Source organism: Anguilla anguilla, chromosome 3 (genome assembly GCF_013347855.1).
Source record: "Anguilla anguilla isolate fAngAng1 chromosome 3, fAngAng1.pri, whole genome shotgun sequence".
Lineage (NCBI taxonomy): Eukaryota > Metazoa > Chordata > Actinopteri > Anguilliformes > Anguillidae > Anguilla > Anguilla anguilla.
In genome coordinates, this window is record NC_049203.1 from 22,392,691 (window position 1) to 22,415,740 (window position 23,050).

Genomic DNA, 23,050 nt, shown 5'->3' on the forward strand with positions numbered 1-23,050 from the left:
GTGAAGAGGAAGCCTGGAGGCCGTTTGTCTCCTACATCGTTTACTGTTGCATCATTAATGTTACATGATTGCGCACTGTATGATATCATTACAGTTATTGCACTGAACTGTTGCATCAATACTTACTGTAACATCACTGTGCACTGTGTCACATAAATACTGTTACGTCACAGTCCGTGTTTTATCATTACTCACTGTTACTGTCTCCTCTGTCACGTCGTTACTATGCCTGTGTGTGTGTGTGTGTGTGTGTGTGTTTATGTTTATGCTAATGTACTCCTGGAGGTGGTTCAAGGACCATGGAGCATAACAATTAGGCTACATTTTTCTAAATTCTATGGAAGGACAAGGTACTGGAAAAAGGCAGGCATTATGAATGCAAGTTGTAAGAACTCATGCTCCAGTTAAAAAGGCAATTTAGTTAGGGAATTTGTAAATAAATGGAAATTAAAATGTTCCAATGAAGTCATCTACGGTAAACTAGAGAAGGCAGGCTGCCCTTTTCTACAAAAGAACAATGAATGAGAGATTTGGCATTAATAATGTAACATAAGGCACCATGACCACTGTGTCAATAGCCTGCAGAGGCATTCTTTTCTGCTTTTCTTTGCTGCAAAATTGAAGCATTCTATTCCTATAATACATCCCAGTTTAACCTTCAGGTTTTTAAGTGTCTAAACTGAACTTTTCATCCACCCAGATTCCCAGATACACTATACATTATGACCAGAAGTATATGGGGACACCCCTTGGTCTGGGGCTGTTTTGCGTGGTTTGGGCTAGGCCCCTTAGTTCCAGTGAAGGAAAATCTTGCTGTGGCTCTGCATACAATCACATTCTAGACGAGTCTGTGCTTCCCCAACATTTTGGTTACTAACAAGGTTACAAATGTGGGCTTTCAGTTCTGCTGAAAGTTTCAGTAGATAGGGAGGTGTATGTGCGTGCGTGCGTGCAAATGTTACGTAGTGTGTGTGTGTGTGATAGAGAGGGAGTCCTAACTGGCTTCTCTCGTTCTGTGTACTACAGGCAAGAGCAGGTCCCAGCAGGAATACTTCACAATGGATGGAGATGAAGAGGAGAATATGAGTGAGTACCTCATCTCCTTTCCTGTCCTCTCCTCTCTTCTTCTCTCTGTACTTTTCCTCCACCTCTCCCGTCCTCCTTACTGAAACTCTGAGATATCCTTCCTGAAAAAACATGACACTTTAAGCATTTTCTGTATTCATCTGTGAGGTGAGGAATAATTATCCCATATGTGTGACCTTGAAACTCATCTGAAGCAAAAGTTAAATTCATATGTTTTTTTCTTGAATTTAAAAGCAGAACTTAAGGAATAATTTATTCTGGTAGACACATAGCTATAATGTATCACTTTGTTTAACTTCAAAGATGTGCATTAGAGTACTGCACACATGACCTTGTTTTGTAATATTAAAGCAAAACATTATGAAGGTGTGCTTAGCTACTCTGTCGCACAGGTTCAAGCAGCGCTGATGTGAAGGAAAACTGCAATCTGGACAACGTGTCGTCCAAAGAAGGGGGAGGCGAGGCAGTCCAGCTCCCCAATGGCAGCGGAGGCGGGGGCAGGAAGCGCCCCCTGGAGGAGGGTAATAACGGGCACGCCCACTCCAAGTTTCGCGCCAAAAAGCGCAAGAAGACGCCGGGGCCCGTCCTGCCCAAGAACGCGCTGATGCAGCTGAACGAGATCAAGCCGGGCCTGCAGTACAGGCTGCTGTCGCAGACGGGCCCCGTGCACGCCCCCGTCTTCGTCATGACCGTGGAGGTCAACGGGCAGCTCTTCGAGGGCTCGGGCCCCACCAAGAAGAAGGCCAAGCTGACCGCGGCGGAGAAGGCGCTGCGCTCCTTCGTGCAGTTCCCCAACGCCTCGGAGGCGCACCTGGCCATGGGGCGCACGCTCACCGTCAACACCGACTTCACGTCCGACCAGGCCGACTTCGCCGACGTGCTCTTCAACGGCTTCGAGACCCCGGCCCCGCCCGAGGACTCCTTTTACCTGGGCTCCAACGGCAACGGGGCCCTGGGCTCCCCGGGGGAGGAGCCCCCGACCGCGGGGGCCGGCGCCTCCAGCCCTGCGCCGTCCCCGCTGCCCGCCCCCTCCAGCGCCAAGAACCCCGTCATGATCCTGAACGAGCTGCGGCCGGGGCTGCGGTACGACTTCGTGTCGGAGAGCGGCGAGAGCCACGCCAAGAACTTTGTCATGTCCGTCACCGTGGACGAGCAGACCTTCCAGGGCTCCGGCCGCAACAAGAAGCTGGCCAAGGCCCGCGCGGCCCAGGCCGCCCTCTCCGCGCTCTTCAACATGCAGCTGGACCAGACCCCCTCCCGTCAGCCAATCCCCCGCGAGGGCCTGCAGCTGCACCTCCCGCAAGTAAGAGCCGCAGCCCAGGCTCCGCCCACCCGCCATGCAGGCCACACCCACTCCACAGTAACCAGCCCTATCCACCCTGTGCAACTGCATTATGGACATAATTGGCATAGTTTTAGCAAGAGTTTTGCCGTCTCAATTAAATGCTGTTTTAAGTGCTATAATTTTGTATGTAATTAAATATTTATAGATGTGGTGCTCTCAGTTATAGTCAGAGAAGCTACCCATAGCCAAATGAGATTAAGACTGTTTGAGGTACTTACATTATAGTATTTAACTGAGAGGACAATAAATAGTTTTGAAGTTTTATGTACAAGATAGAGAAACCTTTTAGCTTCCCCTGTTGGCCTGAAACGGCATCAGGCCCTATGCAGCAAGGGGGCCATAAAGTTAACCCCTTAAATTTAGCTCCCCTTTTCAGTTTAAATACACTGTATGCATGCCTTTAAATGTCCTGTAGGAATTACAATGGGCAAGATTGATGTGGTTGTTTGGGAATCTTTAAGATGGGCAGGATCAGTAAGGTTGTGAAGAATCTCTAAGGTGGGTGGGATCAATTTTGTGGTTAGGAATCTCTGAAATGTGTGGGATCTGTAAGGTTGTTAAAATAGGCGGGATCAGTAAGCTCTCCTGTCTCAGGTCCTTGCAGATGCTGTGTCCCGGTTGGTGGTGGACAAGTTCAGCGAGCTTACGGATGGCTTCACATCTCCTCACGCACGACGGAAAGTTCTGGCTGGCGTTGTCATGACAACAGGTATGCAGCATATGCTGCTTCTTCATTATGTTAATTAATTATGCTAATTATAAAATATCTTAGGGAATGTTTGGAAGTATGGAAAAAAAAAAAGGACAATGGACAAAAACTGCATCCGTGTTTCAATTTTCCATCTTATCAAAAGTATTTCCTATTCTCAACTAAGTAAACAATCAGTGTAAGATAAGACGTGCAGTGTTGGGATGCATGCGTCGGCCATGTTGACTCTTTCTCCTCTCCCTGCCGACACTCAGGCACAGATGTGAAAGAAGCCCAGGTGATCTGCGTTTCCACGGGAACCAAGTGCATTAACGGCGAGTACATGAGTGACCGCGGGCTCGCGCTGAACGACTGCCATGCGGAGATCATAGCGCGCCGGTCCCTCATCAGGTACCTGTACACTCAGCTGGAGCTCTTCCTCGGGTGAGTCACATGATAACACACACCGGGAATCCTTAGAACACCCTTCTGGGCCCTTGTGCCTTGTAACCTCGTCAGCCATGTTTTTCTCCCAGAACTGGAATCATTAACTTTATCCTCTTGAATTATTGGCCAAGTCATTACAAGTATGTGGGCAGCTATAGCACATTATACTTGCCTGGACACCAGTGACTATTTTGCACCCTACGGGCCACAAAAATACTACAGGACAGCTAGAGCATAGGTGGCAAATCAATGGAGTTTTAACTCAGTAGCTCCCTACACCTGTCCAAAGCTAGACATTCTGCCTATTGTTCGTTAAGCTGTGTAAGCTGTGTTACAGTGCCCACCATATTTGTTCGGGGCAATGACATATTTTTTTCTTGATTTCACTCTGTACTCCTCAATTTTGAGATTTGTAATTAAGAAAGTCATGTACGGTTCATGTGCAGATTCTCAGCCTTTTTTTTTTTTTAAAGGATATTTTTATGCATTTTGGTTTTACCATGTACTGTAGATGTACCAAGGTAATTGTAAATCTTTAAATTCTTTGCAGTATCATGGGTGCAGCCCGGAGGGTGTTTGCAGACTGATGTGTTTGTGCGATGTGCCTTAATCGGTTTTTAAGGCAAACTCCTCCCCCTCTATCCCCCGTGTCTCGTAGCAGTAAGAAGAACGAGCAGCAGAAGTCCGTATTCAGCCGCTGTGACAGTCAAGGCTACAGGCTGAAAGACAACGTTCAGTTTCATCTCTACATCAGCACTTCACCCTGCGGCGATGCTCGAATCTTCTCACCGCATGAAGTGGGCGTGGAGGGTATGAAAGCCACTTCCCTTTCCTGTCTCTGCTCCTCTGTGGGAAGTCCCTAGCCTGTTCTGTCTCTTACCCCTGTGTGTCAAGCCCCTCCTCTTTTCTGTCTCTACCCCTGTGTGTCAAGCCCCTCATCTTTTCTGTCTCTTACCCCTGTGTGTCAAGCCCCTCCTCTTTTCTGTCTCTTACCCCTGTGTGTCAAGCCCCTCCTCTTTTCTGTCTCTTACCCGTGTTGGAAGCCCCTCCCCTTTTCTGTCTCTGCCCCTGTATGTGAATCTCCTTCCCTTTTCTGTCTCTACCCGTATGTGTGAAATCCCTCCCCTTTTCTGTCTCTGCCCCTGTGTTGGAAGCCCCTCCCCTTTTCTGTCTCTGCCCCTGTGTGTGAAGCCCCTCCCCTTTTCTGTCTCTGCCCCTGTGTGTGAAGCCCCTCCCCTTTTCTGTCTCTACCCCTGTGTTTCAAGCCCCTCCTCTTTTTTGTCTCTTACCCCTGTGTGTCAAGCCCCTCCTCTTTTCTGTCTCTTACCCCTGTGTTTCAAGCCCCTCCTCTTTTCTGTCTCTTACCCCTGTGTTTCAAGCCCCTCCTCCTTTCTGTCTCTGCTCTTGTGTGGAAAGCCTCTCCCATTTTCTGTCCTCGCCTCTGTGTGGAAAGCCCCTCCCCTTTTCTGTCCTCGCCCCTGTGTGTCAAGCCCCTCCTCTTTTCTGTCTCTTACCCCTGTGTTTCAAGCCCCTCCTCCTTTCTGTCTCTGCTCTTGTGTGTAAAGCCCCTCCCCTTTTCTGTCCTCGCCCCTGTGTGTGAGGCCCCTCCCCTTTCTGGTTTCTATCACTGTATATAATGCCCCTCCCCTTTCTTATCTCCACCTCTTTGGCCACTGCTGCCACAGCTTATCTGTTCATCACTGTATTGTAGTACTGTACCTCTTCCATATGTTGGTCTACAGAATTCTTTTGTGTTTTTCTAATGGTGAGATGAATGGATCTGAGCTTGTAGATGTTTGAGCCGTACTTGTCTTGTATGCTCTGCATGGTTGAGCCGATTCTCCATTACCTCTTAGTGTCTCTCTTAGACATACACTAACGCTCAGGGAATGGCTTTGGGCTAGTCTCTCTGTCTCCAGCAGTTGCTTAAACCAACCCAGCCAACAGATTCATTTAATTAGTTTCTTGATTTCCCATAGCTGGGTCACATATTCTGGATGTAGTAAATATACAGTAATGAGTGAATGAATTCAATCCCTAGGGTCTTGTTTCTTTTATTCAATTGATTTGGTAATGTTTCACATGCTTTTTTCATCCATCCATTTTAAATATAGCTCCATCAGAAGTTTGAGAAGGCACAACGCTTTAGTAGAAGGATCGTTTTATTTATTTAAAGCTGTTTTATCGGTCTCTCTGCCCTTGTTAATACTGCTCTTCCTGAGTCTTGTTGGAAACACATTTTTGCCATATTGCTGTTTATCATAGCCTTGTGTTTTAGTCTGGCTACCCAGGGCAAACCCCTCATTGGAGAAAATGGGACAGGGAAAATAAGACCAAAGAACAGTACCTGGAACTGAGGAACTTGAACATGTTCACAAACATGAAGACTGATAAAAAACACAAAGCTGAGAGTAAAGGACAGAGAATAAGTAAAGTAACAGAGACTGAGTAAAGGACAGAGACTGAGCAAAGTAACAGAGACTGAGTAAAGGACAGAGACTGAGCAAAGTAACAGAGACTGAGTAAAGGACAGAGACTGAGCAAAGTAACAGAGACTGAGTAAAGGACAGAGACTGAGTGACACTGTGGTGCTTTCCGCGCCCTGATTGGTCCGTTCTCTTCCTAAGACCAGGGAGACAGGCACCCAAACAGGAAGGCGCGGGGTCAGCTCCGGACCAAGATTGAGTCTGGTGAGGGAACGATCCCAGTGAGGTCCAGCAACACCATCCAGACATGGGACGGGGTTCTGCAGGGGGAACGGCTCCTCACCATGTCCTGCAGTGACAAAATCACCAGGTCAGTCTTCCCCGCTGCCCCACGCTGGCCCCCATCGCCCCCTGCTTTCCCCTGCATGGACATACAGACCACCTCACAGTCAGTGTCGTACAGACACAGTGAGGTTCTGTCTGATCTACCAATCACAGTGTGGCTCTGTCTGATCTACCAATCACAGTGACCATCTGTCTGATCTACTAATCATAGTGTGGCTCTGTCTGATCTACCAATCACAGTGTGGCTCTGTCTGATCTTCCAATCACAGTGAGGCTCTGTCTGACCTACCAATTTGCACGTGTGCGCGTGTGTGCATGTGTGTGCGTGTGTGCATGTGTGTGTTTGTGTGTGTGCATGTGCTTGTTTGTGTGTGTGTTTATGTGTGTGTGTGTGTGTGTGTGTGTGTGTGCGTGTTTGTGTTTTTGTGTGTGTGTACGCACGCAGGTGGAACGTGGTGGGGGTCCAGGGCTCACTGATGAGCTACTTCACAGAGCCCATCTACTTCTCCAGCATCATCCTGGGCAGCCTGTACCACGCAGACCACCTGTCCCGCGCCGTGTACCAGCGCATCGCCGACATCGAGGACCTGCCCCAGCCCTTCACCCTCAACCGGCCGCTGCTGAGCGGTGAGCGTCTGGCACCCGTCCCACTTCACCCTACCTCACCGTCCCACTTCACCCTACCTCACCCTCCCACTTCACCCTACCTCACCATCCCATTTCACCCTACCTCACCATCCCACTTCACCCTACTTCACCCTCCCATTCCACCCTATCTCACCATCCCACTTCACCCTACTTCACCATCCCACTTCACCCTACCTCACCATCCCACTTCACCCTACTTCACCATCCCACTTCACCCTACCTCACCATCCCACTTCACCCTACTTCACCACTCCATTTCACCCTACCTCACCATCCCACTTCACCCTACCTCACCATCCCACTTCACCCTACTTCACCATCCCACTTCACCCTACCTCACCATCCCACTTCACCCTACTTCACCATCCCATTTCACCCTACCTCACCATCCCACTTCACCCTACCTCACCATCCCACTTCACCCTACCTCACCATCCCACTTCATCCTACTTCACCATCCCATTCCACCCGACTTCTGCATGTTCAGTGTTTCGTTGTGTACAGTTCTTGCGTGTTCAGTGTTCCTGTGTGTTCTGTGCTTGCGTGTTCAGTGTGTCTGTGCGTTCAGTGTTTCTGCATCTTCGGTGTTTGTGTTCAGTTTTTTGTGTTCAGTGTTTCTGCATGTTCAGTGCTTTTGCCTGTTCAGCGTGTTTCTGTGTTCTGGGTTTGCATATTCAGTGTTTCTGTGTGTTCAGTGTTTTTGCATGTTCAGTGTTTTTGCGTGTTCAGTGTTACTGTATGTTCAGTGTTTTTGCGTGTTCAGTGTTACTGTGTGTTCAGTGTTTTTACGTGTTCAGGGTCTCCCTGCGTTCAGTGTTTCTGTGGATTCATTGTTGCTCGCTCAGTACTGTGGATCTCTCTCTGTGCAGGGATAAGCAATGCTGAGGCCCGCCAGCCAGGCAAAGCCCCCAACTTCAGCGTTAACTGGACGGTGGGCGACCAGGGGCTGGAGGTGATCAACGCCACCACCGGAAAGGACGACGCAGGGCGGCCGTCTCGCCTCTGCAAGCACGCCCTCTACAGCCGCTGGGTGCGCCTGCACTCCAAGGTAGGGCTCGCCGCTCCCCCCTGCGTCTGCAGTCTGAGCCAGGCCTTCTCTGTGTTGCCATGACGTCAATGACACTATGACATCACAGTCATCATGCTCATTACATCAGAGTCAGTCTTTCTTCTGTTCGGTCCCTTCTGTTGTCTCTGTCTACTTGATCACTTTGGTACCTCTACCCTACCAGCGTGTGTGCATAAGGAGTATTCCAGACCAGCATGCATGGAGTAACCTTGGACCACCCTTCACATAGGGCAGGATCCATAGATATAAGTGAGACTGACGAGCCTAGAATTGTTGAATGGACTATACTTGTTAACAGGCTTTTTCATGTTCTAATTTCAGTACAGAAGCACAATATTTGAGTAACAGTTCATCGTACATGAAAGGAACGCATTTGGTTCAGGAGAATTTAGTCATTAAGCAAAATATGTGGCCGGATGCATGCGAGTGCATTTGTTGATGCTTTCTTGGAAAAAATGAACACGTACAGCTTCTCCTTTTTTCAAGTGCTCGTGTGAGTGACAACCCGTTTCTGTTCACAGCTTTCCTCGACCCTGAGATTCCAGACGCCCAGGCCAGGCTTGTACCACGAGGCCAAGCAGGTGGCTCTGGAGTACCACGTGGCCAAGCTCGCGCTGATTAAGGCTTTCCACAAGGCGGGGCTCGGGGCTTGGGTGAAGAAACCTATCGAGCAGGACCAGTTCTCCCTGAACTCCTGAGAGGGGGGGTTGGGGCTAGGGGAGGGGCCAAACTCAAATCAGCCACTGAGACTGTGTGTGTTCATCCCCGATACGAAGACCCTCCCCCCCGCCCCCGGCGACTCATCACACTTCGCTTTCATACCACCCTGCCGTAACACCATTCCTAAATTTCCACGCGTGTACTTTTAAATGTTTCTGGTCTTTTTTTTTTTAGTGTCAGTCCTCTCTGTTCTTATTAAGTTCAGGTTCATAATGCAAAGGCGCAATTTTAAACTGGAAACCTGAGACGGTATTTTTGGTTTGCTGCAGGATTTTTATTCTGTTATGAAGCGGGAAGGTAATGTTTTTTTAATGAAGGCGAAGGAGGAAAAAATAAGAAAAGAGCCTGTTGGCTGGAAGAGCTCGTCGATGCCAAATCGAAAGAGTTTAGCCCAGAACTCTCTGTGTTCTCTCAGCTGTGTTCTGTGCAGGGATCCTGAGAATCATCCTCTTTCTGCATCTCTCCACTGGTTCTGCATGTTTAACACACACACGCACACGCACACACACACACACACACCACACACTACATACCACACACCACACACTACATACCACACCACACACCTCACACATACACACCACACAAAACACAACACACACACACACATACACACCACATACCACACACACACCCCACACCACACTACGCACACACACCACACTACACACACTACACACCACACCACACCACACCACACCACACACACACACACACACACACACACATATATAGCTGTAGGGGGGGATTTTATACATGTGAAATTTCAACATAGTTTATATATAAATACCAACCTGCTCAATGACTTTTTTGTATGCTTGTTTTTCTGGAAAGTTCTGGTGGAAGAGGAAAAAAAAAACTCTAATTCTTACTTCAGACATTTTTCAGTACCACTGTCCTATTCTGCAATTCAAACTGCGATAGACTTTCTGACACCATGTTTTACAAGCAAGACGGGGGGTTGATTCTGTTGATTCTGAAATGCAGAACAGGTGGCTCATCAGATTCTTGACCTTCTATGTCAGCAGTTGAGCTGCTATTATGGTGAAGCGGCAGAAGATCTGTGTTTGGATTTGTACCCCTAAGTACTGCATAATTCCCTTAGTCTTAAGTAGATACTGAAGTGTATTTTAATAAGCAGAAAGTACAAGCTTTTAACGGTGGGGGGAGGGGGTTGGGGGGGGGGGGGGATTGTACTGTATGCTGTCGGAATGCTTCCTTTCCCATTTTTATATGATATTAAATATATCACGCAAATTAAAGGCCTGCATTTGAGGAATGAGAAACTGTCTTTCTGCTCAGTTGAGTCCTCAATGTGGAAATGTTCAGTAGTGTTCAAATGAGCCGCGATAAGTTGTTCAGATGAATGCTCCCTTTTCAGTATATTTAAATGGCAGAAAGAAGTATTTACACAATTTCTTTTGATTTTCATGATTTAAGAACTGATAACGAGACTTGCCCATTTTAATTGCTTTGTTTATTGGCTTAGTTTTATGTTGATTGACATCTGGGGTGGTGGGCGGGGTTCTTAAATGCTGCACGTTTACCGTCCAATAAAAAGCCATCTCTCTGCATGGAGGCAGTTCTGCAGGGAGCAACCCAGTTTGCCATTGTGTACGAGTCTCATTTTGTGACTTAATATCAGCACTTAATGTCTGCTTTATTCTGATATGAATGGAAATTGAGATTAGTTTTCTCCTCAGTCCTTCTCTATGAATCCCTCTGCCCTCCTCTTAGTCCTGCTGTGCTTTGCAGCTGTAAGATGCCTGTGGACAGGGATGGTCAGACGAGTGCACATGTCACTCACTGGATGTAACCCTCAGCGGGGATGTTCTTGTTGCTCTACCAGCTCAAACTGTCTACTGTACCTTCCTTTCTCAAATCTACTGCGAGCCTTCAGAACTGACCTGTTTGTCAGACCAGTCTTTCTGACCTGTTTCTCAGACCAGTCTTTCTGACCTGTTTCTCAGACCAGTCTTTCTGACCTGTTTCTCAGACCAGTCTTTCTGACCTGTTTCTCAGACCAGTCTTTCTGACCTGTTTCTCAGACCAGTCTTTCTGACCTGTTTCTCAGACCAGTCTTTCTGACCCGTTTCTTGGCCCAAAGTCCTTCTGATGCTTCCCAGTGGTCCAATCTGGGTTCAGCCTCTCTGACTGCTGTGCTGAATGACCGTTCCAGGCAGAAAGAAAGCAAGAAAAGTCATGTGTGATTAAATGATTTTGTTGTGGTTGTTTACAATGTTAAGACCTCATCCAGTCTCCAATGGATGAGACAATTCGGAAACTCCTCACGTCTTTATTTGTAACACTGGTGTATTTGTTGTCTCAACAAAAAGAATTTTCAATGTACAAAAATGCCAAGTTACTCAGGCATACAAAACACTGTCTATAAGTCATAAATTAAAATGTGCAAAATCTCTGTCAAATACTTTAATGCTTTTAATCTGCCGTTAAAAGTATTGCTAACAAAATGAGGTCAAGTTACACAATATTGACTAGCTTAGCTCATTTAAATAGGCTATATTCCAAAGCAATGCTACCCATTGTTTCCTCAATTTCATGTCCACTTCCCAGAAGAGTGGAGGTTGTTATAGCAGCAAAGGTTGGACCAACTTCATAATAAAGCCCATAGTCTTGGATGAGATGTTCAGCGTCCACACACTTTTGGCCATGTAGTGTACCTCTGCCTGCTTTGGTCAGATGTTGTTATTGGCAGATGTAGCTAAATGTCCAATGAGGAGAATTATGGATTGTGGGACTGGATCATTTATTATGAGATTTGGCCTAAAAAAGAAAATGCAAATTAAGGAAGTTTGGAGCTTTATTATGTGGCTGTGTGAAGCTCTATCTGAATTCTGTGTTTATACATGAGATCAGAAAGTACAGAAGTTAATGTTCTTAAAGACTGAGAATCTGTGGTCATTGTGGTCATTTCTGTAGGAAACCCTGAAAAGTGCCAAACCTTTGGTCCCGTATAGGTATGGGGCATGCCCCACCAAGCCATAATTTGATGCTCTTTCCCTCCCATATGGAATGGTACTTTGTGGAGCATCTGACTCTAAGTATTCAAGTCTAATTAGGTAGGTATAACATTGTTAGTGTTTGATTGTTAGATATTCCCTCAGATTTAATCAAACAAGCATCATTCTCAAAAAGATTTGCCTGAATGTTTATAAAATATGAAATACAGGAAACAGGAAGAGCTGTGGCTGGAACACAGTGTTACTTGAACCAGAGTTGGGTAAACGTGCCCTTTGCAAAGAATCTGTTTACCTGTGTCCAACCTTACAGACCTCAATGTTTCAATAACATTAACAAAATGTAAGTTACTCAACAACAAAAAGTAAACAAATAAAAATAAATCAATAAAATTTGATCTGAAGAATGTCATCATAGTTGACTTTAGGTACTGTTTTGGGCATGTGATATCATTAAAAAAAGAAATGTATTAATGAATTTAATATTGGAAAGCAAACATTGGTGCTGTTATTCACAATGCATTTTCCAGAGTAAAAGCAATTTCAACTACTAACAATTCAACATTAAAATGATATGCATATGCCACATGATAAACTAATTTGGTAGTAGTCTGTTTTCTGATGTGTTTTAATGGTGATGAAGAACGTCAGAGTTTAATCCATATTACACATGCTGTATCTGATTAAAACAGTAACTGCCTTATGAAGACGTGTACAGGCCACTATACCATCCAGTGTGTACATTGTTTTTCGTGTAGCTGTAAATATTGTATTTTTATTAACTACTAATCACTATAGAAGGGATAGTTTACTTTTCAGAATTTTTTATATTATTTCTATGTACTGCATGTCCTTGACTGGCTCAGTTTTTGTGTGCAAAGGCATATTTTGAATACAACCTGCTTTATATTAGGTACTGAGCCATTCAGGTATTTGTGGTCTAAATAAATAAAACACTCCAAATCAGCTCGTACACCGATGTTATGTTTCCAGAAGCTGTACATGTGAAAAGATTTTTTTCTAGCATTTATCCACAATTATGAGCACAGATATCAATTTTTGCACAGTGCCTGTATCTTGAGTTGCATGTGGCGTAGGTAATGGTTCTAACTAAAGATATTAAACTTAGTTTTTTAAGGATAATTTGGTAATGTGCATAGATATGACCACTGGAGGCATACCATTGCTGTATAAATTGCTTTGGAATGACCTAAGTGTATTTTCTCTGTTTAAACTACAAACCCCTGAATGCCCCAGTAACAACCAGTGTACAGCCAGAAGGCTGTCAGAAACTTCCCATAAATATCCTTCATATCCACGGAATACCTGTCTGCTGATCAAACACATACACTAAAACTGACAAAAAAAAAAAAAAAAACGATAAAAAAACACAGGAAGTGAACTATCCCCTTAAATCTCATAAACATGTGACATTAGGACATTAAAGACAAAAGAAGACTAACTGAAACCGAGTTGTCAGTGTCTTAAAAACTAACTTCGTACACTCTAACTGTTGGACTGTACTGTAGAGTATTACTTGACTGACTGCCAGAGTGAATACATGTGAATTTACAAATTTGAATTTTAGGGCCTTGTCCGTTGAGCACTCACAATGTGTTGCTGGAAACATAGCAAAGCTGTATTTCTGGGTTGAGAAACTCAGAGACCTGAAAACCTCTTGCACTCAACGACTCTCTAGTATAGTCAAAACTAAGACAGAAATTACTGGTCAGATGGTGGGGGGGGGGGGGTGTGTTTAAGGGAAATGTTTGGGCAGAGGGGTAGGTATCATTTCAACTTTGGGGGGAGACACACTGCAGGACCACTTAGTCTCACATAGTCAAAAGTCAAGTCTCTAGTCTAGCAATTATTTCATTATTAATTATGAATTATTATTAATTATATGAAAACGTTGTGTTGCAGCTTTTGGTCTTCAAAGAGATGGTTGCTTGTTAGATCATGGTTTTGAAGGTTTTGTGAAAATATTGCATTTGTGACTTCATATTGATGCCATGTCAGGTGGATGCTGGAAATATAAGAACATGAGAATACATAATGAGGAGAACAGGCCAATAAGCCTGTCTAGAATATAAGAATACATAATGAGGAGAACAGGCCACTCAGCCTGTCTAGAATATAAAAACATAAGAATACATAATGAGGAGAACAGGCCAATCAGCCCATATAGAACATAAGAATACATAATGAGGAGAACAGGCCAATCAGCCCGTATAGAACATAAGAATACATAATGAGGAGAACAGGCCAATCAGCCCATATAGAACATAAGAATACATAATGAGGAGAACAGGCCAATCAGCCCATATAGAACATAAGAATACATAATGAGGAGAACAGGCCAATCAGCCCATATAGAACATAAGAATACCTAATGAGAACAGGCAATTCAGCCCCTCTACACTGATCATTTACAGCTCATACAGTGAGGACCCTCAAGGATATTATACTGTCAGGATGCTCTGCTCTATGTCAAGGCAGGTCTTGAACACCCCTAAAGTGTCTGCCTCTACCACATGATCTGGAAAGCTACTACATACATTAAAAACTATAGCCTCATATCACTGTGGTATTGAGCCTTATTTCCACCTATGCTCGCCTGTTCTGCTGACACTTAAGAAAATAAATAAGAAAAGATTTTTTTCAGATTGATTTGACTCCTTTTGTTTTTAGTTATATTTCCAGATTTTGTATGAAACGTTAAAACTGCAGAACGATTTAAAACGTTCACTGTAGTTATTTTTTCCACATAAAATGAGTCAACTAACCTGAGCCATAAAGGAGTCCTCATGGTATTGTTCAACACTCTGAAATGAAGAATAGGCATAGTTGTGGGTATAAAATGGAGGATAATCAGAGCTGAAAATGACAGAGAAAACTCAGCAGGACCTGGAGGCGACTCACCTCGCTGCATTTTGATTTGAGCCTCATAGCTGTTGGTCCCTCCCACTTTGAAAATTGAGTAGGACATAACGCAGTGCTGTGCATCTCTCATACGGCACAGTCTGCCTGTAGACAGAATGTCTACCATGGTGTGCTGGATGTTGGCACATTTGGTCAGGCAGTTCTCCCTGCCGGACCCAGAGACCAAACACTCTGCACAGGGACTGACGAAGAGAGATGTATGTCAGTATATTTATTACAAAGCCTTGTTTAAACTGTAAAATAATCTAAAATACCACATCATTGGCTGCTGGGTGGCTCATCCTGTTAAAGCACTGTGTTGCATGGATGGGCCTCATAGTCTGGTATCTGTTAAGGCACTGTTTAAGTGTATGGATGGGCCCCACGGTCAGGTATCTGTTAAGCAGTTTTGGGGAAGCTATTCTCAAAATGTAGTTAACTAAGCTACCAATTACTTGATGCTGGAAGTAGTTAAGCTATAGCAGAGCTAACAATAAGAGAAATGTAGTTAACTAAATAAAAGCTACTTTAAAAAAGTAGCTATCTATATTAAAGCTACTTTGTGAAAAAAAGAATAATGAGAGGAGTACAGAAATAATGCAAAATCTGACTCCTCATCCATGACATGATTGGTCTAAGGACTGTAGTCTACTGAGGGAAAAGTTTCTGGGCAGAAAGCACTTGTTACATGTATTGATTTTACTGGACCTCATTGTCATGTCAAGTGGCCATAGATCGCAGGAAAAGTTTTGCTTGCCAAGTCGTAGCAGTTGTGTGGACCGATATATCTATTCCTTATTTTACATTTTTTTGCCATTTAAATTCATTTGAAAAAGTTGGCCTTATTTGGCAGTTAAAGCTCGGGGCAGTTATATTCACTACTTGGGTAAAAAAAAAAAAATTCCATTTTTTATTTTTTACAGGGACAGTACACATTAATCCACATTACTGTAAATGTGCCCATGCTAGCCAAACAACCACTAGAAATCTAGCTGTTTTTCAAAGTAGCAAAGCTATCACACACTACTGGGAAATGTAACTACGCTAGTTAGCTTTGTAACATGTAGTTCTGCTATTCCTCAAAACTGCACTGTACGGTAGTGCTCTAGTGCATAGATGGGCCCCACGTCTGGTATCAAATCCAGATCAGTTCCAGTTGTGCAGCCCTTCAAGGTGATGCACAATTGCCTCTAGTGTTGGCCAGGAAATGGTGGGTTTCAATCAGCCAGCATTTCAGCATCTCATTGGGCACCCACTGACGGCCAGTTGAGCTGTACGTGAAGCATCTTCCTCTGACTCACGTCTGTGCGAGCCCAACTATAAAACTACGGTGTTATTAGAAAGTGGCAGCTGACAATCCATGCTCCTCTGTGCTCGCCCAAATCAACAACTCGGTTTACAACTGTGAGTGTTGGTGAATGTGATCAGGCATTCCATGGGGGAAAAGCATTTTTAAAAAAAAAGACATTACGCCACTGCGCCGCAGTCGTTCTGGCAGGTGGGGCAAGTGTCGCAGAGGGGTCCATGGTAAGGATCTTCGCACTTGCAGATGTTGCACTGGCAGCTGCCACGGTTACTGCACAGTGACCCATCGGGGCTCTTGCACTGATCGACCGCTGTTGAACAGTCGCAGGCTGCGCCCACGAACCCCTCATCACAGAAGCAGCTTCCACACACACAGCGGCCATGTCCTACAACCAGAGGAGAGAGTGTTTCTGTTGCCAAACACATCGGCCATTTCTTACAACCAGAGGAGAGAGTGTTTCTGTTTCCACACACACAACCAGAGAAGAGAGTGTTTCTGCTGTGGCTCTTGAAGAGGAGGTCATGACTTTAAAAAAATGATGATCAGCATGTACAGTACATGGCTGGCAACTTGCAGCACCCTAGTCTTCTTTAGTCTGTCATCAGGGGGAGCAACGGCTGATTTCAGGAACCTTGATTTTAATTGATTTTAATGAAAGTGAATGACAGAAGAGATTTAAAATTATTAACTGTTTGGAAGACAGGAGGGATTAATGTATGAACTTTTTTGGGCAATAATCCGAAAAATTGTCTTCATAAATAACTTTTACCTAGATAATTTTATATAAATTACATACATTTTTATGCACAATTCATTTGTACGTAAGAATGTAATCTTTGTAAATTTCTCTGGATTAAAGGTAATAAATATAAAATAAAATATAAATATAATGAAATTATAAAGGCTTGGAGTGTGATAATGTGAGCTGATTGGAGAATAGAGAGGATATGGGCTAATGCTGGGAGCTGATTGGGGAATAGAGAGGATATGGGGTAATGCTGTGAGCTGATTGGAGAATAGAGAGGATATGAGCTAATGCTGGGAGCTGATTGGGGAATAGAGAGGATATGGGGTAATGCTGTGAGCTGATTGGAGAATAGAGGGGATATGGGCTAATGCTGTGAGCTGATTGGAGAATAGAGGGGATATGGGCTAATGCTGTGAGCTAACTGCTGAATAGAGAAGGATGTGGAGCTATGCTGTGAGCTGGTTGGAGAATAGAGAGGATATGGAGTAATGCTGCGAGCTGATTGGAGAATAGAGAGGATATGAGGTGATTCTGTGAACTAGCTGTGCAATAGAGAAGGATATGGAGCTATACTGTGAGCTGGTTGGAGATTAAAAGTAAGAAGGTACCATTCATACCTCCACAGACTATGCCATTGTGATAATCACAGCTGAAGTTGTCACATTCACAGAATTGACCGAAAATCCTCTCGGCCGGGTTGCTCCTGGTCTGACATTCGCAATCCCCACACACACAGGATCCTCGCCCTGAACACACTGGGCTTCCCTCTGTTTTCCTGCAGGGGGCATCACTCTGGTCCGTGGAGCACTCACACATTTCCCCAAAGTGGCCAGGGTCACAGCTGGGAGAGAAGCAAAGCAGTGCCTAAGTTTTATGCTCTGACCTGTTTATCAGAGACTGGCCTTGATTTAGTAACAATTAACTATATCAACCCCGCTTTGGGATGCAGCAGATAGTCTTTGGTGGCACATGCATAGGACGAAAAAATGTCCTCTGATACCTCGTAATACCTGTAAAATGTGGTATTACAATGAATTTTTGGAACATTGCATTGATATTTCTGTGTATGCATTCTCTGGAGGGGTTAGAGGGGTCTGCCCTCTAAAAGAAGTTAGAGGTCATTTAAAACTGTGGTGAGCTCCTGGATGGACAGGCTGGAGAGCTGCTGCTCCTCCAGATTCGGGGGAGATGATTCCGCTCACCTGCAGACGCCACAGCGGAGATTTCCAGAATCGCTGCAGAAACGTGGGTCGGGGGCGTCCCCACACTGGCAGTGGCAGGTGGATTTCAGCTCCACTGGCAGCCTGTCTTGGGAGCCCAGCAGCTGGAGGTGGAGGGCCTGGGGCTCCAGGCAGGAGTCGGAGGAGACTGTCACGTTCAGAGAGAACTGCGGGGAAACAAAGAACAATCAGAAGAAGGAGTTACTGAGGCTAACCTGGCACAGAGGCATCATTCCAACCAGCAGGGTGGGAATGAAATGGACAGTGACTGAGACTGACATGTGATCCAGATGCCAGACTGATAGTGACTGACACTGACATACTGTTTGATCAAGACTGCAGGTGGACACTGACTGAGACTGACATGTGATCAAGACTCCAGATGAACAGTGACGGAGACTGACATATGATCAAGACTGTAGATGGACACTGACTGAGACTGACATATGATCAAGACTTCAGATGAACAGTGACTGAGATTGACACATGATCAAGACTCCAGATGAACACTGACTGAGATTGACACATGATCAAGACTCCAGATGGACAGTGACTGCAATTGACATATGATCAAGACTTGATCGACAGTGACTGAGACTGACATGCGATCCAGACCCCTAATGGACGGTGACTGAGACTCCAGGCTGGTGAGGCAGGGTCTCTGACTGCCAATGCATGAGGTAGAGGCGCATGCATACCTTCCTGCTTTTCTCAGGGATGCTGCAGGCCCCGCGGACCGAACTCTCCTGCTCCCCATCGCACTCTGAGCTGTACGAGACCTTCAGCCCTGCAACGTGCGTGTGACTCACCACCAGTGTGGACGATAGCGCCTGTTAGAGGAGACGTGAGTGAAACCACAGCCTCAGGTCGCCCTGAGACAGAGACCCTGAAACGGAATTCATGATGAGGGGACTGACTCTGTAAGCATCTGTGATGACGGCCTTGATGTTGCGGAGGTCCGAGGGAAGAACTGTTACAGTGGATTTGGGGAGCAGGTCACTGAACTCCTGAAATAGAGCATGGAGAGATGTACTGAGCATGCTCCGTACATACAGCTGAGTGTATATTCTACACTAACTCCAGCTGAGTGTACATTCAACACTAAATCTGCCTCAGTCTACATTCAACACTGACTTTGCCTCAGTCTACATTCAACACTGACTTTGCCTCAATGCACATTCAACACTAACTCCAGCTGAATATATATTCTACACTGACTCCTGTTGAGTGTGCATTCAACACTGACTGTGCTTCAATGTACATTCTACACTGTATCCAGTTCAGTGTGGAGTCTCTTCCTTTTCAGGTATTAAGGTGAATTTAAGTCTTGTTCCTTTACCTTGTATTTTTCAGCCACGTCCTTAGTGACAGCAAAAAGGACCTGAATGTTGTTCTCTGTTAATTTGTATGCAAGCTCGGCCACAGGGGGGTAGTCCTGCATCAGACAAATGGAAAAACAGCATTTATCTTAACATCAATATTACAGTGTCACATAAGTAAATCACTGCATTTGTAAGAGTGTACCAGCTGGTGGCTGAAGTGTTGCTGGCCCTCTGTCAGGTGACAGCGCCCCCTGTCTTCAGCTGTACTGTTATCTGGAGTTTGGTTGGCAGCACTGAAGCCGTGGTCAGACACATAGACCAGCAGGCGGGTACCCTCCCCCCAACCAATCAGGTCCTGTCAGGTAAATGGAGAAGGTGTATGTTATAGAGAGATGGTAAAGGAAGCAGGCTGGGTCATATATTCTCTCCTACTGCAACAGAGCCTGCAGCCCAGCAAGAGCTTACCCCACACAGTACAACCTGCAGCAGAGCTTACCCCACACACTACAGCCTGCAAAAGGGCCTGCAGCCCAGCATCAGAGGAGGCCAGTGGGTCAGGGGTACCAGATTTGGAGGCGTCAGCTGGGGGTTCCAGACTGGGGAAGTGTGAAAAGCTGAAAACCTTCTTGCACCCTAGTTCACCTTCTCCACACCCACTTTTCTGATCTCCAAAGAGCCCAAATCCTGCCAAACACAAGAGGTGATAATTAATGAGTATATGTGGACAACATAAAGATTCAACAAATCCAAAATAATAGATCTGATCTGAATTGCAGGGAAGAGGCTAATCAGGAGACAAAAGCTGTGACACACAGGAGATAGGCAGCATGGGTTCCGGATGCTTCTTTTGATAAGCAGCTCAGTGTAGCATTAATTGTTTGAAAGGCGATTTGAAAACTGTCAAAAGCCATTCTGATAGGCCTGGAGTCAGACTTTACTTTGTTTTTAAAAAAAATACATGCTAAGTGAACTAATCACACTGTTTTTATCTTATACATGCTGAGTGATCTGTAGGTGATTGACTTTCTCTCACAGAAGAGGGTATTTTTGCTCTATCAGAAAATTATTTTTTATGAAGAGTGTTGCATGACATAATTGAATATGCAGCCTGTATATTAGTATTGTATTTTATAATATTATATCTTTATGGAGTTACACACATAGTGATAGTGTATTCAGTTACCTATGCCGTGTGCCTCTGGGTTGACCTCCTGCACAGCACTGACCACCTGCCCCCCCAGGTACATCCCTCTGAGAGCGCTGTGCTTTGCAACAAATGAGAACGACGTCAGGTAGTACACCTCCACCGGGCTTTTCTTTGGCCTCTTCACCTGCAGCTCAAATGTCAGGGGTCTCCCTGGAAGAACCACAGGGACACAGCTCTAACAGAGGGAAAATGTCACTGGTGTGTATGCGTGTGTGTGTGTGTGTGTGCTCTGTGGAACTATTTTCTTTTCTTTTAGACTGTCTGAAAGGTGATCTGTTTGCTATATCTGCCCAGATCCAGGTTTATTTGATTAGTGTTTTTTGTAGTTTTTATTTGCTGAAGATTATATATATTATCACCACTATTATAAAACATTATGACGTATGGCTTATGTACGACCCTTTGAAGTCTGCAACAGAGGGGCGCAATCGGTGTTCTGATGAAGACCGGTGTGGCCGAAACATGAACTGTTTACAGTATAATAAATATAATAATTTGTTTTTTGGAGCATCAAGCGAGTGTGCTTATTTTTTCTACACCGTGTGTTCTGCATGTTAACATGTCCTTTTCTGGGTACGTATATTTGTAAATATGCATACATGTGTAATTCTGTGTGTGTGTGTCTGTGTGTGTGTGTACGTGAATATGCAAAATGTGCATGTGTATATGAGCGTCTGAATGTATTCTATGGACAAATGTGTAAGTGTTTTGTATGGCTGTGTTTTCAGCATTGTAATCTGTGTTTTAGTCGATAAGAGCAGCTGCTGATTGCAATTGTATTTTAATCTGTGCTTAAGTTGCTCTGAATGAAAGCAGCTGCTGATCGTTATTGAAATTGCACTGCAGTGTTTATGGAGAGTGTCCACCTGGCCGCAGCTCTAGACTCATATTTTGTGGGCTCAGATGGGCCCTCCTGCCCTCTCTTCCAGACAGGTGAGTGACTGAGTGGCGGCTCTCTGGGTCTATGATGTCCCGCTCTTGGCAACCTTTCTTCCGCAGGTTTGCGTGCGTGTCACAGTGAGCAGGCGCTCGAACCATCTCATCAAAGCCCTGCCAATCAGAAACACAGGAGTGTCATACAGGTGTGTGCATATGGGAGTGGCATAAAGGTGTGAAACAGATAAGTAATACAGGTGTGTCTTACAGGTGTGCCATGCAGGTGTATGATACAGGTGTTTTACACAGATGAGTAATACAGGTCGTATTAATACATGTGTGTTACAGGTGTGTGTCATACAGATGAGTAATACAGGTGTGTTAATACAGGTGCACAATACCGGTGTGTGACACAGGTGTGTCATACAGACGAGTAACACAGGCATGTCCTACATTGTGTGGTAGAGGTTGGCCCATTAGAGGGCCAGTCTGGCGTCTTACCCTGATCCTCCAGCCTCTCACCTTATCTTTACACCAGGCACAGCCAGGACTGGAAGCGATACACTCCTCACAAATGCGCAGCTGTGAGCCAGAGCACTCCTGCTCATGTGCTGTAACACACCAGCAACACCTTTTAAAACACTGCAGTCATTCATACATTACATTACATTACATTACAGGCATTTAGCAGACGCTCTTATCCAGAGCGACGTACAACAAGTGCATCAGTTCAAGGTGCAGAGGTGCAAAAGAAACACACTAGAGTGAAGTAAAGATTGTAGTGCCAGAAGTGACCACATAGATCAGGACTCCAACCCTGTAGGGCAACCTGTTCAGCAAACAAACAAACAATCCTGCCAAGTACAAACTAGCACTGAAATCACATTTGCCTAATCAGAATCAGACAAAAACAATCCTGCCAAATAAAAACTATACAGGCACAAGCTTAATAATGCTTACTATGAACAAATGAAGGCATATACTACAGTACACTCATTCCCGATAGTGTGGCATCAGCACCCATGCCATAGTATTGAGGAGCAGAGACATAAAGAACTCACAGCATTGGCCCAAGAGGATCAACCCCATCATGACAGTGAAGTGAAATACATGGAACATTTTCTACTGGAAGGAACATGCGTCAGAAAACAAGACATTTCAAACGTTAACAAAATGAAGCTCAGCTATGCACAGGCTATTTTATGCTGCCATATTAAATGTGAAGGCCTTTATGTAACACATGTACAGGTTGTATAGTTTTAACTTTGAAAGACAATATGTGAAGTGTCAATTATAGTAAAAAAAAATGCTTTCAATACTGTTGGTAATATTATGCAGTACATAGCAAAGAAAGTTAATACAGTATTGGAGTAAGTACAAAAAAAAATCAAACATTTTTTTTTACATGTATGAAAAGTCTGTTCATTGAGCTCAACTTCATCTCAGAGAACACGTCATCTTACCTATTACCCCCAGTGTCTCAAAAGCTCTTAAAACTGTAGAAATTATACGGTGAAACCTTCTTGCTGTCTTTCCCACAACCAGATATGCTGCCAGTATTATTTTCTCTCAGGGTCCAAGGTTTAAAAAAAAAAGAAAATAAATGTTTTTAACTTTTTCAGGTGATTAAACCTTGGGCAGCTTTACACAACAGCGCATGTTGATTCTTCAGGGTCTAGAGAGAACAGTACTGACCT

General features: G+C 44.7%; 2 protein-coding genes across 6 annotated transcripts in view; one reads left to right on the forward strand and one right to left on the reverse strand.

Annotated features, from left to right (window-relative positions):
* The window catches only part of LOC118222336 (double-stranded RNA-specific editase 1-like), a 39,828-nt gene extending 30,456 nt beyond the window's left edge, over positions 1-9,372 (forward strand). The window contains exons 2-10 of one of the 3 annotated variants that reach the window (XM_035407830.1): positions 1,027-1,086; positions 1,479-2,389; positions 3,026-3,140; positions 3,395-3,563; positions 4,225-4,376; positions 6,194-6,362; positions 6,783-6,964; positions 7,855-8,033; positions 8,576-9,371. In XM_035407830.1, coding sequence (XP_035263721.1) covers positions 1,059-1,086; positions 1,479-2,389; positions 3,026-3,140; positions 3,395-3,563; positions 4,225-4,376; positions 6,194-6,362; positions 6,783-6,964; positions 7,855-8,033; positions 8,576-8,752 — 2,082 coding nt within the window. In that variant the 5' untranslated portion in view covers positions 1,027-1,058 and the 3' untranslated portion in view covers positions 8,753-9,371. Of the gene's footprint in view, positions 1-1,026; positions 1,087-1,478; positions 2,390-3,025; positions 3,141-3,394; positions 3,564-4,224; positions 4,377-6,193; positions 6,363-6,782; positions 6,965-7,854; positions 8,034-8,575 lie in introns of all 3 variants that reach the window. The other 2 variants (XM_035407829.1, XM_035407826.1) reach the window with 2 other exon arrangements.
* An 810-nt stretch (positions 9,373-10,182) lies between these two features.
* LOC118222372 (integrin beta-2-like) lies at positions 10,183-23,050 on the reverse strand. Of its 3 annotated transcripts, none has more exons than XM_035407922.1 (16): positions 22,817-23,050; positions 22,415-22,478; positions 21,876-21,964; positions 21,344-21,527; positions 20,454-20,627; positions 19,767-19,954; positions 19,473-19,625; positions 19,288-19,383; positions 18,866-18,955; positions 18,647-18,778; positions 17,931-18,115; positions 17,346-17,569; positions 16,146-16,365; positions 14,675-14,877; positions 14,539-14,577; positions 10,183-10,936 (listed from the first exon to the last, which is right to left on the reverse strand). In XM_035407922.1, exons 2-15 carry the CDS (start codon positions 22,470-22,472, stop codon positions 14,570-14,572), a joined length of 2,004 nt encoding a protein of 667 aa, XP_035263813.1. In that variant the 5' UTR covers positions 22,473-22,478; positions 22,817-23,050; the 3' UTR covers positions 10,183-10,936; positions 14,539-14,569. The 3 variants fall into 3 exon arrangements, with proteins under 3 accessions (XP_035263813.1, XP_035263814.1, XP_035263812.1); XM_035407923.1 differs by lacking the exon at positions 10,183-10,936 and adding an exon at positions 11,047-13,778 and having other exon boundaries at positions 22,415-22,475; XM_035407921.1 differs by lacking the exon at positions 10,183-10,936 and adding an exon at positions 11,047-13,778.